The sequence below is a fragment of the Cheilinus undulatus genome, linkage group 12, assembly GCF_018320785.1.
Source record: "Cheilinus undulatus linkage group 12, ASM1832078v1, whole genome shotgun sequence".
Classification (NCBI taxonomy): domain Eukaryota; kingdom Metazoa; phylum Chordata; class Actinopteri; order Labriformes; family Labridae; genus Cheilinus; species Cheilinus undulatus.
Window position 1 is genome coordinate 48,063,648 of NC_054876.1, and position 18,131 is coordinate 48,081,778.

General features: G+C 39.4%; 1 protein-coding gene across 5 annotated transcripts in view; it reads left to right on the forward strand.

The window, feature by feature from the left end:
* Positions 1-18,131, forward strand: part of si:dkeyp-23e4.3 (rho GTPase-activating protein 7) — a 179,453-nt gene that overhangs the window by 148,724 nt on the left and 12,598 nt on the right. For 4 of the 5 annotated variants that reach the window (XM_041801675.1, XM_041801671.1, XM_041801673.1 and 1 more), the window contains 5 exons: positions 907-1,250; positions 4,588-4,764; positions 13,210-13,369; positions 13,499-13,697; positions 13,797-14,010. In XM_041801675.1, the coding sequence (XP_041657609.1) occupies positions 907-1,250; positions 4,588-4,764; positions 13,210-13,369; positions 13,499-13,697; positions 13,797-14,010 (1,094 nt within the window). The remainder of the gene's footprint in view (positions 1-906; positions 1,251-4,587; positions 4,765-13,209; positions 13,370-13,498; positions 13,698-13,796; positions 14,011-18,131) is intronic. The other variant, XM_041801672.1, reaches the window with a different exon arrangement.

The window sequence follows — 18,131 nt, forward strand, 5'->3', positions numbered from 1 at the left end:
AGTGGGAAAAATTGATTTTCAGGGGTCCGGCCTATTCTGTTGTCAGGTCTGCTGTTATAGATAACAGGGATAGAGCTCACTGGTGATCCCTCAAAAACTGTGTTAAAGAGGCAACAGTGGGCAAAAAGTATCAACAATGGGTTAAAAGTAGGAAAAATTGGTTTAAAAGTTGCAAAACTTTTTTTTTTTTTTAAAGTAATGACAAGGGGTTAAAAAGTGGCAAAACTTGGATAAAAGAGTGTCACAAAGGGGGTAAAACATGCAGGAAAAGTGGTTTAAATTGGGTTAAAATCTTTCAAAAATAATTTAAAAGAGGCAACAAGGGGCAAAAGTATCAACAATGGGTTAAAAGTGGGAAAAATTGGTTTAAAAGTTGCAAAAAATGTTGAAAATATGTAATGGAAAGGGCTTTAAAAATGGCAAAAATAGAAGAAACGTGGCAGCAATTGATGAGTGTCCCAAAGGGGATAAAACATGCAGGAAAAGTGGTTTAAATGGGGATAAAATCTTTCAAAAATTGTGTTAAGGAGGCAAAAGGGGGCAAAAAGTATCAAAAAAGGGTTAAAAGTGTCAAAAATCGGTTGTTATTGGTGCTAAATGACAAGTGGGGAGGGCCCATACTCTGTGATTTTAAGTTCCACATTTTTTTTGCTCCAAATTGGTCTTAGTTTCACTATGTGAAGTGTCAGAAAGGCCAGACCTTTATTTATGTATGTATGTATGTATGTATGTATGCATGTATGTATGTATGTATTTATTTATTTATTTATTTATTTATTTATTTATTGGGAAAATCGACAGAACTAAACACAAAATGTCAGGACATTTGGTTGGAAAGCCTGTTTATCTAACAGCTTTATCAAGCTCTGAAATTAAAGTGTAACTGTTTTTGTCCTCCTCTCTCAGGTGAGTCACCTGTTGGCAGGTGAGGACGTTTTCTCCGCTCTGGACAGCGTTCTGGAGAGAATCAGCGACCTCCAGCAGCTCGTCTCCACCTGGTCTGAAAACCTGTCAGAGGACGAGTGTCAGCGAGGTTCCTCCTCCTCTTCCTCATCTACCTCCTCCTCTTCGTCTCCACCTTCCTCCTCCCAGGACACACCTGCTCATGGCTCCTCGGCTGCCTCCCCCTGCCCCTCCTCCCCGAGCCACATCCACTTAGAGGTGCAGCGTCCTGACGAGGAGGAGGAGGAGGAGGAGGAGCCGGGGAATGGCGAGGAGCAGAAGACGGGATCAGTTCAACCCAGGAGCAGGTGAGAGACCTTGGAGTTTTAATGAAAGAAATAAAAACTGCAATTAAGTGTAGTTTTATTGATATACTGTCGAGCATATCATATTTCACAGGCAGTAAAGCTCAAAGTGTTTCAGTAGTGTTGGTAAAAACAGATCATTAAAAGGAGAGCGGTGACATTTAAGTCCCTGAGTTTAAAGCTCAGTTAAAGGTCTATGAAACACAAACACATCATTGAACTGTTTTTATTGACTTGGACTCTAACAAACAAAAGCGTTTGTGCCCATCAGAGAACAAATAATGAGGATTTATTCCCTCAGGTATCAACAGAAGTAAAGGTGAAGTTTCTGTGAGGTTCATAAAAGCTCATGGTGGATAGTTTGAACTTGTCTTTATAGAGCCGCTTTAGCTGTTGCATATTTATTCTTGGATATTGACTCATAAAAAGTAATGGCTCTTCTGCAGTAATGTAAAGTCAGCCACATTATCAGTGTATAAATGCTGAAGGACGCCGTTGTTTTCTCATTTTCTGCTCTGTGTATTTTTTATTGACATACATCGTTTATAGGAGTCCTATAATGTGTGCATGTCTGACTAGTTGACTTTAACCACAGCAGCGTCAAGGACTAAAGACAGAAATGGCACATGATTTTGGGGTAAATTAGCGTAGATTTAGTCCGTGTTGTAGTGTCTGGAAGAACCGCAGGACTGACATCTTTTTCTAACTGAAACACCAATTAAAGGTCACATATTTTACCCCTTTAAGACAGGTTTATATTGGTCTCAGAGGTCCCTAAAACATGCCTGTAAAGTTTGTTGCTGTAAAAACACTCCAGTATTGGATTTTTGCAGGTCTAAAAGCCCCCCTGTTTCAGCGCTGCTCAGAACGAGCTGTTTCTGTGTCTGTAGCTTTAAATGTTACTGAGTTGTCTGACTCCGCCCCTGACCACGCCCCTCTCAGGATGTGATTTGTTCATATTCTTGCATGACAACAGTTGCTATGGTGACATCAGAGCAGTTAGTCACAGCGGAGATCAAAGGAATGTCAGTTACAGCTGTCAGTTAATGCAGAAAACTCAAATCGTAGGACTCAAAGAATGCCAATTTCAGCTTTAGCTGTAACAGCTAGCAGAAAACCAAAGATATCATAAGAATCAGCAGAAGTTGCTGAACGCAGTGATGTGTGTTTTATGTCTGGGAAGTGAGAAATCATGCTTCAAGAGCAAGTTAAATAAAGTGGTTCAGAAAGCCTTCCCTGATAATTCTAGGATAAATTTGAACATTAGTGCAGATGGACAGCTGAAGGGATGATGGTCACGCTTTGAACCCCACTTTGGGGAAACCATTTATCCTTTTGACCTCAAATCTTTTTGTGAGGAAGAGGAGATGTGTGGCTACATTTTAAAGTTTGGTTGGGCTCTTTGGACCAGATATTCTTTTCAGGAGAGCAGTTTGTTCAGGAAGTTCTGCCTCTACTCACAACGTCTCAATCATGCTCTAGAATATGACATCATTGCTCTAAGCCTCTCCATTCACTGCCATTGTAAAAGTCTGAGAAAGCCAAAATCTGCATAAAGTTTGATCAGTTATCGTTGGACATCTGTAAAAGATACCAATAATGTGAGTTATTCCTAAATAGATAAAGAATTTGTCTACACTTTAAAGTGAGAATTACATCTGTGTGTGGAAGTGAGCTGAAGTTATAAGCCTTAGAAGTTGAAGGAGTTTTGAAAGATTTGGAAAGCTGGCCCATTTTAAATAATGTTATTTCTTTTTAGAAAAAGCAAAATAGTTGAAATTGTATAATAGAAGACAAAGGTATTACAAGTAGTTCAGGGGCATAAGAGGAAAAGTACAACTGTTAAAATAGCATTAGAAATGCCGAAATTATGAGGAGATGAAGTGCAAATTTGTGGAATTTTGCCATCTGGTTTTAAAAAGTAAAATATTTTAAAAACTGTAAAAGTTAGATGTGAGAAAAGTCATTGCAGTCGTCCTGTAATGTTTCAAGTTTGAACGGCGTGGATACGACAAAGTATGAAGGAGTAGATAGTTGGCACGGAAGAATAAAAATGGCCGACGTGAAGAACAATAGTGGGGATGCTGAGTCAGCATTGAAGTGTTACTGATATCGTTCCCAAACTATTCTCTTACCTGTTCAATAACTCTGTTTTCTTGTCTTCAAACATCATAACATCTCAAAGTTTGGCAGGAGATGAACAAATGGACCTGCTTAATACAAGAGTCCACATAATTCATGTGATATAGGTTTGTTTGTGTATCTATTATTTAATGAATAAGATCTATGTAGAAACTCTATACCAGTGATACTCATGGCGTGGCTCTGGAGCCACATGTGGCTCTTTTCTGATGATTTGTGGCTCTTTTATGTTTTAATTTGAAATATTATTCTTTTAAACTTTGACCTTAAAAATGTATCATTGTAAGTTAAATTAACCAGTTTGTTTCCCACACTTGTACAGCAGGTTTTAATGGTCAAACTTAATTCAACCTTTATTTTGTCCCTTTTTTACATTTTTTTGCCACATTTAACCCATTTCTCCTGCTTTTAGCCAGTTTTTACCACTTCTTTTAGCCACTTTTATCCCATTTTTGCCCTTTGTCATCAGTTTTAGCCACTTTCACCCTGCTTCTTTGCAGTTTTTCACCCATTTCAGCTGCCTTTTGCCATTAAAATGCCACTTTCCCCCATTTTTCTACCTTTTAACAGCTTTTTTGCCCACTTTAGTCACTTTTCACTCTTTTTTTACTGCCTTTTGATCACCTGTATCTCAATTTTTGGTGACTTTGCACCCATTTTTGCCTCTTTGCACCCAGTTTTCCACATTGTATGCCCATTTTCAATACTTTCTCCCCATTTTTTGCCATTTTTATACCCATTTTTACCACTTTTAGATGCTTTTTGCCCATTTTAGTCACTTTTTACTCAATTTTGTTATGTGTTTTCTGCTTTTTGACCATTTTTTACCATCTGCAACTTATCTTTTGTCACTTCTTTTGCCATTTTCTCCCTATTTTTGCCACTTTTCACCAAGTTGCCATTTAATTCCAATTTTGCCCGTTTTCACCCATTTTTGCCACTTTTTTGCAGCTTTTTGACAATTTTTGCTTCCTTTAACTTATTTTTATTGCCACTTCAACCCTTTTTGACATTTTTCACCACATAGATCATGGCTCTTGCAAAGGTAAAAGTATTTTTCAACAATTTGGCTCTTTGGTTGAGTAGGGTTGAGTAACACTGCTCCATACTTTAAAGACTACTTTTGTCTCTTTTCATGTGTTTGTGCATGTTTAGCGTCAATGTGCGCTCTTATCAGTCCTCCCCGCTGTGTTTCCAGCAGAGTGAGCCAGCAGCTGCACTGGTGCAGCGAGCAGAGCCTGCCCTCTCTGCCCACCAGTCCAGGAGTGGAGAACCAGTCCGTGTCCCAGTTCATCCTGCTGCAGAAACTGTCCCTGCTCAAACTCACCGCTCTGATGGACAAATACTCCCCGTCCAGCAAGCAGGGCTGGAACTGGTAAGACGTGTGAATGAACATGTGAAGGGTTCAGCTCAGGTCGGGGGCAGCTTTTCCTGGATTTGATGTTTTCACCTGCACAGCTGCACGGAGAAACTTCTTCAAGGAAACAAGCGTGGAAAGGAGGGCAGGTGGGCGGGTGGAGGGTAAATATTTCACGCAGCCTATTTAGAAGTTCATTCATTATTCATGGCTCAGGTGCAACCTTGCCTCCCTAAAAAAACAGCAACATGCTTCAGGATAAATAAACTACCTTCCAGAGTTGAAAAAAGAGTTACACACACCCGAGGGATTTCTGGTGCCTCACCTTGGTTCAGTAATGTGGAGAATTAACAGGGAAGTTTGGATCTGTCGTATTTTCTGCTTGCTGGTTAGCTGCTGAGGCATTATGAGTTATTTTAAGAGACTTTCTCCTTCTTCTGAGGGTCACACTCCTCCATCTCTCTACTTTATTTCTGTCTTTATGCCAGCATCAACAGCAAGTTTGTCTCTGGCCATAATCTACAAGGAAGGAAAAATAGTGGGTCAACATCCATAGTGTTAGCCACGGTCAGCAAATGTGCAAATGTTAATCTAAACAGAATGCAACCTATTTTCATTTGAAAACAGCACAGACACACTTTTTATTGTTCAAACTGAGAGTGATTTTTTGTTTTACATGCACACACTCTTAATTTAATGCTTTTAACACATTTCAGAAGTGTGTTTTCCACTGTATTGCATCACCTTCATAATGCATCACTCATTCTAAATGGGAGACAGGTCTGGGAGGCAGTAAAAGCTCTAAAATCAAATAGGAGAAATGTAGATATTGCAATAAGCTGTAATGACTGGTGTTATGATTTTTAAGTTGACCGGAAACAGATGAAGCAGTTTAACAGATTTATTGTGGGGGGATTTGGAGGGGGTTGGGGGAATCCAGGTGGTCATGAGGACAATTTATAATTTTACATTTTAAATCCTATTTTGACCTTTTAAAGTCATGTTTTTGACTTTTGTCTCATGTTTTGACCGTATTCAACTCCTAACTTTGACTTTTATCTCAGTTATTTACCTTTAAAATCCATGAATTTTAATGTTATTTCATATTTTGACTTTCAAAACTTGTGAATTTGAAATTTAATCTCATATTTTGACATTTTAAACTCACAATCTTGATGTTTATCTCATATTTTGAGTGTTAAATATCATTATTTTGAATTTTATCTCAGTTTTGCTGACCATTTCAACTTCTAACTTTGACTTTTATCTAATTTTTTACCCTTAAAACTCATGATTTTGAATTTTATTTCATATTTTGACTTTTAAAAGTCATGATTTTAACATTTTATCTCATATTCTGATCTTTAAAACTCATGATTTTGCCTTTTATCTCATTTTTTGACTGTTAAAAATCATGGTTTCAGTATTCGATCTCATATTTTGCCTTTTGAAAAACATTATTTTGACTTTAAATGTCATGTTTTTCACTTTAAAGCTTATAAATTTGACTTTTTATCTCAAATTTTGAGTTTTTAACTCATCATGTTGACCTTAAAATCTCAAAATCATTTAGGCTGACACTCAGTGGTTAAATATTGACCCCGTTAGGCCCTCAGGTTAGACCTGAATCCAAAATCTGGCCCCTGCTGTGTTTGAGTTTGACACCCCTGGTGTACGGCAAGCCTAAAGGTACAAAGAAGTGAGCAGGAAGGTTCAGGACGCATAAACGTCTGTCAGTAAAAATACCAAGATTTTTGTAGCTTCTCTGTGAGGTTTGATCTTTGCTGCACATTTGCCGACACGTGGGTTTAATGAGATCTCATATCCTCTCCTTGTTTTTGGAATCAGAGCTCCACAAGAACTGAAAACAAATTTATTTCCAGGAAAAATAAAACATTTAGATGTTTTTCATTTGTACTGGTTAATATTTTCTGAGTAAACACACGACCTGCTTGTGTTCTGCTTTGGTAGAGAGCTGATTAAATTTCAGCCGATGGTGTTATGCTGAATGTGGGAACTGAGCGTTGAAGTGAAACCCCTCCTGATATTATCCACCACATTTATATTTCATTCCTAGAATCAGGCTTGTTTGATGAAAAACAGTCTCTCTGTGGCTGCAGGTTAAAAACATCAGCGCGGTTTCTCATTTTAGGTTGTGTTAGAATAATAAGAGTGTTGTATTTCAAAGATTTTCAACTATAAAGGAATGAAAATGCACCAGACTCATGAGCGCATGACCTCTGAAGGAAAATGAAAAGGACTTTAAAGTCAATAGTTGATAATAAATTCAAGAGTTTGGAGGCAATAATATCATGGATTCATGTTAGAATGGATGATAAATTAACCCAAAAGGTGAAATAGTCCAAGTTGACACACGATCCCTGTAAGAACTCACAGTTCTCCCGTGATCTGCCCGCTGATCAGGGTCACGCTTCCAGTGTGCGAGGTCGCTCTTCTTTTCTATGTGGAAATTGCGGGTCAGACACTCTGTCACTAGTGTGCCCTGAGACAAGTCTAGGTGTGCCTTGGGAATCTGGCTGGACCCCTGAAAAACCCAGAGACTGGACCCTCCCCAGTTGTGATTTATTGATGAGTGTGTGTGTTGGATCAGTAGCATTGGTGCTAGCATCCTGGCTAACAGCTACCTCATTTGGCAAGCTATTATTGAGTTGAAATTGGTGTTGAAATGATCATTATTCATGCTACTTTTAACGAGTTAACCAATTTTTCTACCAATTTTGCCACTAATTTTGTCAACTTAGACCATTTTTGCTGCGTTTTTGCAATTTTGCAACTTTTTAAAAATACTTTTGACCCATTTTTTGCACCTTTTTTGGAACTTTTTGCCTCATTTAACCCACATTTTGACAGTTTTTTCCCACTTTTGCTATTATTTATTACAACCCATTTTTGCCACCTTCTTGCTAGTTTTCACTCACTTTACCTTTGTTTGGCCACATTTTGCTTGATTTTACCCTTTTTTTTAAATCACTTTTAAACCATTTTAACCACTTTTTTACAACGTTTAACCTTTTTGGCCACTTGTAACCCATTTTTGTCACCTTTTTTTTGACACTTTCAACATGTTTTGCCACTATTAACCAATTTTTTGCCCCTTATGCCAATTGTTAACCATTTTTTGACTTTATCTTGCCACTTTTTTACCCAATTTTGCCATGTTTTATCATCACTTTAACCAATTTTTGCCACCTTTCTGGCACCTTTTGCCCACTTTTGCCACCTCCCAGTTGTCTGGGCCTAGAGACCTCTCCCCTTATCCCTCCTTATGGGCCACCTTGACTGTTATATTATTTAGAAAGTCTGTTTTGTATTGATATGAATATGGTGTGCCTTGAGCTTTTGGCCTTTGGCGAAAAAAGTTTGAAAACCACTGCTCTGACACAGTGATTCCCAAAATGGGGGTTGCAGAATGCTGTCCAAAAAGAAAAAAACAATTTAATATGATTTAACATCAAACATTTTGTATATAATTGTAAAAACAAGTTGTCAAAATGAGTCTAATTTAAAATAATAACATGATTATTTTAATAATATTTGTGCTTAAATCTAAGTAAAAGTGATAAAAAGTACCTAAAAAGCAAGTTGCTTTGTGCAGCATTTATCCCCCTCAAGGGAAGGTGGGGGTCCCGGATCCCTGACGCCGTTATTTTGGGGGAGACGGGCTGAAAAGTTTGGGAACTCCTGCTCTAACACAGTGGTTCCCAACCTGGGGTCCGGGGACCCCTATGGGGAGCGCGGGAACCTGTCTGCTCTGACATTGTCAAAATTAGATGTTCATTTAAAAAAAAAAAGAAAACATGATTACAAATGTAATGTACAGTGGAGTATAGGGGCCAACCTAAAGATTAAAACATAAGGAGAATCTGTAGATTTCTCCCCAAAAAGGTCAAAACTGTTTGGAAAAAAAGATCAGAATTTTTGAGATTATAAAGTCTTATATTCACAACTTTTTAGAGTTTCAAAAGTCAGGAATATACAAGAAAAAAAAATCAAAATTTCAGAATTTAAAAAGTCTTAAATTGATATAAGAAACTCAAACATTTAAATTTTTTTTTAAACCTCATTTATGACAGTGTAAAGTAAATAATTTACAAGAAACCAAACTGAAAACAGTGGTTGACTTCTGGATTTTATAATCTTAAAAATTCTTATCCGGGACATTTACCATTTTTAAAGTCATGAAAATGTATTTTTTTCTTAGCTTTCTTCGATGTGAGTAGGGGGCCCTGAGGAATAAAGGTTGGGAACCAGTGCTCTAACAGACATGCAGCTTTGGAAAATGATGCAAAAGTCTGAGAAGACAGAGCAGCTTTTATATTCAGAACAGTGGTCACTTCTTCAGACTTCATCAACAAAAAAAAACATTTTTACACATAAAGCAAAAGAGCAACTGGTGTCCTGCCTCTTCAACAGATGGTTCTTTTGGATAATAATAATTCTCTGAGACTGAAACTGGCCAATTTAAGACTAAAATAAAACAAGAAAACAGACAGATGGACACGCAGCTTTAATCTTTAAAGGCACATTTACTGTTTTTGTCTGTGAAGTCTGGTGGCTTTGTAGCCGCAGATACGGCAGCTGTTCCCTGATTTATTAAAAGTGTTTTACACCCAATGAAAGTTGTGAAATCTTGTCACACTCTGTGTTATAATCTCAGCCTGTCAGTCAGAGGAACACAGCTATCTGGAGTCTTTTCTAAAAGCCCATTGACCGCTACCTCTAAAGTTGACTGAATTGTTTTTCACAGGCACATTGTTGGAAATGTCTGGAAAATTTCAGGAAAATCTTCACTTGTCTTTAACTGAGGCATCATACAGAGAACAAAAAGCAATGAAGCAGAGCCATTACAGGCTGTCTGGGAGGTTTTTTTTAAGTGAAATGAGACTTTAAGGAGGGAGATGCTGACGTGGCTGCACCAAAGTTTAATGAGAGTGGTAATGAAGTATGCGATTAATCGCAATAAGAATAAACAAATGCATTACTTAATCACAACTATTGCATTAACCCTTTGAGACAGACATTATCATGTGACATGAAGAGACACCAGTTTTTTAACCTTTTGAACTGTGAATCATAGCCACGGTTTTCCTCTTGAAGCCTGCTATTGTGCTGCTCTAATGATGCCTTCTTAGCTCTTTACGGAGGCTTCTCTAGCAAGCGTGAAACTCAGGTGACTTTAAAGATTAAACTCACACAAGTAACTCTGATATTGAAATGAAGTTTAGTTTTAGTTCATGCAGGACACGGAAGTCAAACGCCAAGCCAGCTAGCTGATCTCAATTATCACCTCCCAGCTCCCACAGCCAATCACAGCTCTTTCTTTCAACACAGCAGTCCATTAGAATACGACGCACTTCTCACTGATCCCAGCTTGAGTTAATGCTGGTGAACCATGCTGCTGCTGGCAAAGCTTTGCCTCCTCCACCCCAGCTACTTCCTTTATAGCATAAAGCATGCTGCACCTTCATGGCTTTTGAACTGATTCTTTTGTATTCAGTATGCGTTGCCATTAATGTATCCATCCATGTGGGGGTTTCTAGCCATGCATTCTCTGGAAAATGAAAGCATGCTGCTCGACTAACCCAGGGATCATCTTTTAAGCTGATCCTTCTCCGCCAAGTCAAACTGTAGATCAGGGGTCATCAAGTTCAACTGCACAAGGGCCGGATTCAGTCTCAACAGAAACTCTGGGAGCCGGACTTTCAAATACACAAAAAATAAAGAAATGTTTTATATTATTTTAGTCATTACCAGTGAGATCTATCCCTGTTATCTATGACCAGCAGGCCACAAGGAGAAAGGCCTGACAACAGAATAGGCCGGACCCCTGAAAATCACGGAGAATGGGCCCTCCCCAGTTGTCATTTAGCAACAATATTAACCAATTTTTGACACTTTTAACCCTTTTTTGATACGTTTTGCCCCCTTTTGCCTCTTTAACACAACTTTTTTACCCATTTAAACCATTTTTCCTGTATGTTTTATCCCCTTTGTAACTCTTATCAATTTTTGCCACTTTTTAACCCTGTTTCATTACTTTTTTAAAAACAGTTTTTGCAACTTTTAAACCAATTTCTCCTACTTTTAACCCATTATTGATACTTTTTCCCATTTTAACCCAATTTTTGAAAGATTTTAACCCAATTGAAAACACTTTTCCTGCATGTTTTACCCCCTTTGTGACACTCTTTTATCCAAGTTTTGCCACTTTACTTTTTTGCCTCTTTTTATCCCCTTTTCATTACTTTTTTAAAACATTTTTTGCAACTTTTAAACCAATTTTTCCCACTTCTAACCCATTGTTAACACTTTTTGCCCATTGTTGCCTCTTTAACACAGTTTTTGAAAGATTTTAACCCCCTTTAAACCACTTTTCCTGCATGTTTTATCCACTTTGTGCCACTCTTTTATCATTTTTTGCCACTTTTTAACCTCTTTTCATTACTGTCTTGCTCTATTTTTTTGTCATTTGTAACAAATTTTTGATACCTTTTGTGCCTTTTTTCCTCTTTTACCATTTTTGCCACATTTAACCTCCTTTCACCACTTTATCTGGTCATTTTTGCAGCACTTCTGCCGACCATAACCCTTTTTAAAATACTTACTAATAATGACAGTAAATCTCTGAAAAAAACAGATCAAATGTTCAGTCATTCTAAAACTATTTCAATGTTATTTTTTTGTGGGATGGATTTAACAGCTGCAGACATTTAAAGCCAAAAGATACTCTTAAAATCTTCTTTTCCTCCTGTTCTGAATTTAACGGTCTTTCGAGCGCCAGACAGGAAGCTTTGGGGGCCTGATGTGGCCCCTGGGCCGCCAGTTGATGATCAGTGCTGTAGATCCATTTTGCAAAAAGTCATATGTATTAAGAGAGTGTCCCTGACCGAGCATCTTTTTTGATCCATTTTCAATCATTTCTGATGCTAGCAGCTAATGCTAGCCACCATATAGTGTTTTGTCACATGAGCTGTGACGACCAATGGCTGGCTTTTCCATCATCACGTCATCTTTGCCAAATTGCATGTCTTTACTTTCAGATCACGCAGGAGACGACCTGAATACCTAATAATGGAGAGAGCGCGAGTCTGTGATGTGGCCCTCTTTGTCTCTGCAGACAGGAAGTGATTTGAATAATGGCACAAAATCAGCCAATTAAAAAAACTGCAAAGATGTTTTTTGTAAATATGTGAATATTTTGGGTTAGGGTTTACTTTTCAAACACATACAATTTAAAAATCCAAGTGACTGCAGCACACATAATCAGGCTGTCCTGAAGAAAAGGATGTTTAGAGCTTGCCTGTGCATCACAGGGTTGATGTTTTAGACGCTTTTGAAGACAGTAAGTCCAGCTTCGAGGGTGAATCTAAAAGATATTGTTAGTACATTTAAGACATTTTAATCATATTGCAACTCATCAACCATTTTTAAATCAAATCAGACATATAACCCACAAACATCTAGCCCTGGATATCACACAAAGGCTTTAAAATCAGAACGCTCAGTGTGGCGTTATTAAAGTATTCATGTGTCAGTCAGAGTGACTTCTAAAATGTGATTCAAAGTGAATGACTCCTGCATCAATTTTCAGGCAAAAAGGAGAAAAAAGGCCTGCAACAATTAGTCCAAATTCATTCTAATTGCACCGATTTAATCAGTGATGCCAAAACGAGCTCTTGAAGATTAAAATACAGCTTTGAGCTTCTCTGGGGCGTTTTTTCCTGAAAGTAGGCGGTTTGTTCTTGCGCTCCTGTTAGATGTTGAGGAAAAAGACCCCAGAGGAATGGAGAGAGAGAGAGAGAGAGCATGTGTGATAACAGTTCCTCTTTGTGACGCCACTGGAAGCTGCAGGACTGACATGAGCTTTTATAACTTTTAGGATGATGAGAAGAGTTTTCATTACAGACAGTTAAAGTGCTTTTAGATCTGCAGTGTTACCCAGAGTGCACTTGGGGAGTTAAAAGCTGAGACTAATTGCAGCTTTCCATGCAGTTATCTAAAACTCAAAATGATCAGTCCTAACCCCCCCCCCAAAATAAAAGCATCAAATCACTGGTTAAAATCCTGACAGTATCGCTTCACAAACTTTGACTCAGCTCATCCAAAGCCTGACCTTCTTGATCAGCGGCCATGTTTTCTCCATGACTGTGCTTTTCCTGTTGCTCTGATCTGAATGGCAACTACATTTTAAACTCTGGGGAATTATGCAATAAAAAAATGTTTATTTGGCTCTTCCTTCAAAAGGAAACACACCCAGCAGCAGCCATTTATTTTTTCACACTTGACTGGCTGAAATCAGAAATTCCCAGGACATTTGCAAAAAAAAAGAAATTCACAAACGCTTTAAAATTCATGAATTATCTCTCAGCAGCAGCCAAACCTGTGTGATTTATTATAAACGGACTACTGGAGGGTCTAATTAAAGGTCTCTGTTACCTGCAGGACCGTTCCCAAACCTCTGAGGAAGACTAAGGTGGTGGAGATGAAGGGTCGGCGGGTGTTTGGGGTACCTTTACTCCTCAGCGTCCAGCAGACGGGAGAGCCGCTTCCTCCCAGCATCCTCCGAGCGCTCGTCCACCTGAGGAACGAGTGTTTGGACCAGGTGAGAGCATTGAAGGCTGTCTGACATGATCCATGAAGCTGAAGTAATAGAGCAATAAAAACAGGAGAATCAGATCAGAACGAGAACAAGAAACATGCACTTTATTGAAGTCTTTCTGTTTGGTCTCAGGTGGGTCTTTTCCGTAAGTCAGGGGTGAAATCTCGTATCCAGTACCTCCGTGATCTAGTGGAGTCCGACCCTGACGGTGTCTCCTATGACGGTCAGTCTGCGTACGACGTGGCCGACATGGTGAAGCAGTACTTCAGAGATCTGCCTGAGCCAATCTTCACCAGCAAACTTTGCGAGTCCTTCCTCCATATTTACCAATGTAAGTAGATTAGACTGTTAGAATCTGGATGACCACACCTCCTACAGAGAACACGGGGTCAATCATTTTAGTACTAACTTCTTCTTTTGTTGCTTTTAGACTTTCCAAAGGATCAGCAGCTGGTTGCAGCTCAGGCGGCCATCTTGCTGCTCCCTGATGAGAACAGAGAGGCTCTGAGAACGCTGCTGTCCTTCCTGCGTGACGTGGTGGCCTCTGTGGACGAGAACCAGATGACTCCCACCAACCTGGCTGTTTGTCTGGCACCGTCACTTTTCCATCTGAACAACCTGAAGAGAGACGTCAACGCAACCAGGTGAGCTGAAAGTTACAGAAATGTTTGCACCAGGTAAATTCAGTTAATTTCAGGGCAGTGTTCTTTTCTAAAGACACAAGGGTGGTTACCAACAATATATCATTCTCATTGTTTAAAAGCACTTTATACTGAACTATTTGCCACTCTGAAACATTTGTGTCTCTTAAAGTCATAGCTGCTGACAGCAAGAGGCCTTACAAGTTAAGATAACTTGGACATGTCATGTTGGAGTTGGCTTTTTGAAGATGCCTGGTGCAGTACCCTACTTTTTCAGTTGTAGCACATTTACATCCTTACTTCTGCAGACAAAGCTATAAGGAAATTCTTAAAGGGATATTTCAGTATTTTTGAAGTTGAGTCATTAAGGTACATAGCAGTAGTAGTGGCGTTAGCCTCCAGTGATTTTAGTGAGCATTACTCCTTTAAGAGCTGGTTGAACCGGCCTGGAAGCTATAGCTATACAGTATAACAGATGGGTACAGTTTCTACCTGGAATGTAGAGAGTTTAGAGAAACTTTAGGCTTTAGAGAAAGCCTCTGTGTTTTTGTCACTCTTTTGCAATGCTAGAGCACGTAGCCGGTAGCCAAAGCCTGCAATCCAAAATTGTGACGAAAGCACAGAGGCATTCTGGAAAAAGATAAAATGATGCTATGGTTCGCGTTATTGCTCAGTAACTGCACACACGCAGCTTGCTGGCGGCTACTTCACGTGCTTTGTTGCTCTGATTGGCCGGTAGAGATGTGACAGAATGTTCACCCAATCACACTCCGAGGATTTTTCAAAGCCTCTGCCTTTTCTCAAACGTTTCCTATTGACCCTTTCCCAGATGGATGTGTGAAACAAAACCATCTGGTGTGTCAGGTTAAGAGATACCAATATCTATCCAAGATGAACTTGTCTGATCATGCAGGGTTCCTTTTAAAGGAGCAATGCTCACTAAAATCTCCAGAGGCTAACACCACTACTACTGCTACATACCTCATATGACTCAACCTCAAAAATACTGAAATACCCTTTTAAAAAGAAGGAGTTTGTCGGCTATGGATGTATCTGGTGTTGTGACGTAATGAAAAAAACTACTTACCCTACAAAGCGAGTACATTTGAAGAGCATTTCACCTGGGAGCAAGCAACCCAAACTGAACTCAGGAGTCTGCCATTGTTGCAAGAACCATACACACACGTGCAGAAGGCTCAGTTTGCAGAGAAAACTTCAGTTCCTCAGATCACAAACAGCTGGTTTTTGGATGTCGCAAGCAGATAGATGTGAAACAGGGAATGGAGGCAGAGGATAAGAAGCTTGGAAGTAGCCATGGACAAGGAGCAAGGGAAGGGGGAGATGATAAGGCACCAGGAATGTCGTTATCTCAACCATCTTTCACTTTCTTCACTGTCAGCACAGAGCAGCTCACAGCAGGGGGGGGTTAAAAATATTTTCATTTATGAAAAGTGGAGCCTGGCAGAAAATAAGTTTTGAGGACACCTGATATAAAGGAAAATTAATATGTTTGAATAAAGTTTTGAAGGTGGTGATTTATTCTGTCCTTCTCAGTGTTATTATCATGGTTAATTTACTGAGATAATGACTAAAGAACAGAAGAGGAGGACTGATACTCAGATGATTACAGAGGATGTGACTGAGTGGAGTCTGACAAAGAAATGTGAAGCAAACTTTTTTGTTGGTTTTGCATCGAACTGTACCTAATTTTATGACCCTGACTTCAGCTTTCCTACATTCCTGCACATGTATCTGAATGTACGTGTTAGCCAATGTTTTTCTTCCTTCTTTTGTTTCTCTGTTAAGACGTAAAGTTTCCAAACCTCATTGTCACACATAACGTCAGTGCTGGATCAGGTCCAGCTGTCACTCAGAGAGGGAGGGAGAGTTTCTGTCTATAATGAAATCTGTCAGCACAGTTTACACACACAGCTCATTACATAACCTCCAACTATTTCCATCTGACCCTGACTTCACTCCCTGATAAGACGGAGGTTTTCTGCAGGACAGGAAGTCACCAGAGAGGGAGGAGAGGGAAGATTAGATGATGAGACAGAGGGAGAATGTGGAGAATAAAGATGGCTGTACAGCTGATCTCCTCTGTTATTACCTCCGCCAAGGAGGTTATGTGATCAGCAGGGTTTGTTAGTTAGATTGTTAGTAACATCACTCAAAAAGTTGTGGACGGATTTTAATGAAATTTTCAGGAAATGTCAGAAATGGCATAAGGAAGAACTGATTCGATTTTGGGACTGATCCGGATCACCAACTGGATCCAGGAATTTTTTAAAGGATTCTGTACTGTTGGGAGATAGGGCTAATGGCGGAGGTCTGCACTGTTACCACTTTACACCAGGAGATGGCGGACATGAGTAACTTCAATCCCAGCAGCATTTTTTTTGGTGTGTTTCTATTCAAAGTTTTGGAGTTTATAGAGTTTGAAAGATGCATGCCCGGTCGAGGAGACGAGTCGGAGCGTAACAGAGACAAAGAGAGCAAATTGTAGCGAGAATACTGACAATGCTGGGAGGAATAGAGGAATATTCACCCTCTGCCATGACTTCCAGTTGTCCGGTGAGACCATGGGTGAGACTGTCAGTGCATCTGTATATTTCAGTCAGGAACATCCTCGTCATTCATTTTACTGCTTTACTGCAAAATGCATCTACTGGCTAGAACCTCCCTGATACATTTATAATAGGGCTGAATGATTTAGGAAAATAATCTAATTGTGTTGTGTTTGAGTTATGTTGCTGACAAACTAACTAAAAAACCCCGGCTTTATTTTCACTTTATAGGGTCTTTAACAATTTTTGCTCAGTTATTTTATTTCCATCATTTTTCTTTCTCTGTCCGTGTTTTTATCATCCGTCTTTTCCACATGGTTTTATTTGTTCTGCTCCTCTCTGTCCTCATACTTGTCATCACTTTCTCTCCCACTTCATCATCACCACCTCCTCTTCCTCCTGTACTTTCCTCCCTTCCTCCCATCTCCACCTTTTCCTCTCTTCAGGCGGACGGGACAGAGGATGGAAGTGACATAACAACACAGTCAGCACTTTGTTTCTGTCAGAAATCATGTCACACACTGAAGCAGGAACAAAAACTGGGACTCTCACAGCTGTTCTACAGATCTCTGAGATCTCCTCATCTTCTATTTTCTCATGTATTAAAAACACGTCCACTCCTACAGATGTTTTAATGATCTAAAGCTCCCAGTGTGTGCGTCTCATCTCCTCTTGAATGTCTGATTTCCTCGCTTTGCTGTGATGTGCTGTTTGATTTGACAAAATGTTCATCTTTGCAGTTAAAAACATGCAACTCTAAATTAAATAAAATCGAGAAAAACAACTTCAGTGAGTCCATCAGTTTCCAGTAAACCTCAGCGATGCAACATAAAAGCTTTCCAGGGTAACCTGAATCTGTCAGCAGCAGTAATGGTGGCGCAGTGTCGCCGTCTCCTCGTACAAACCCTTCCTACCGCCGTTAGGCGATGATGGCAACATGTCACGTTTCACAATGACATCCTGTTTAATCTGTCAGCCTCCAAAAACATAAAAAAACAGAGAACAATGAAGAACTGCTTCATGTTTGTTCCTCTTCAAAGTCGTGGTGGCGTTTACAAACCTGTGCAGCCCACGTCTTTGTGTCCAGAACTACAGACGCTGCACGCTGGGTTGGCGTGGGACTGTCAGACCTTTTTTTTTTTTTTTATCACTGTTACACGTCCTGTCTTTTCTGAAATGTCAGATGCTTTGCAGTTTTACAGTTTTACAATACAGAATGTGGATAATCTCAACTTATAGTCATGGACGAAAGTATTGGCACCCCAGGAATTTTTCCAGAAAATACACCATTTCTCCCAGAAACTGTTGCAATTACAAAGGTTTTTGGTACACATGTGTTTATTGCTTTTATGTGTATTGGAACAATGCAAAAATTTGAAGAAAAAAGACAAAATTGACATTTCTGGGAGAAATGGTGTATTTTCTGGAAAAATTCCTGGGGTGCCAATACTTTCGTCCATGACTTTGTTCTGAGAGATGTCTGCACGGTGCTGGAGTCAGATCTTGCTCTCTGCTGTGTACCATGCCTGTCGAGTTTTCCCTAATTGATGCCTAGAA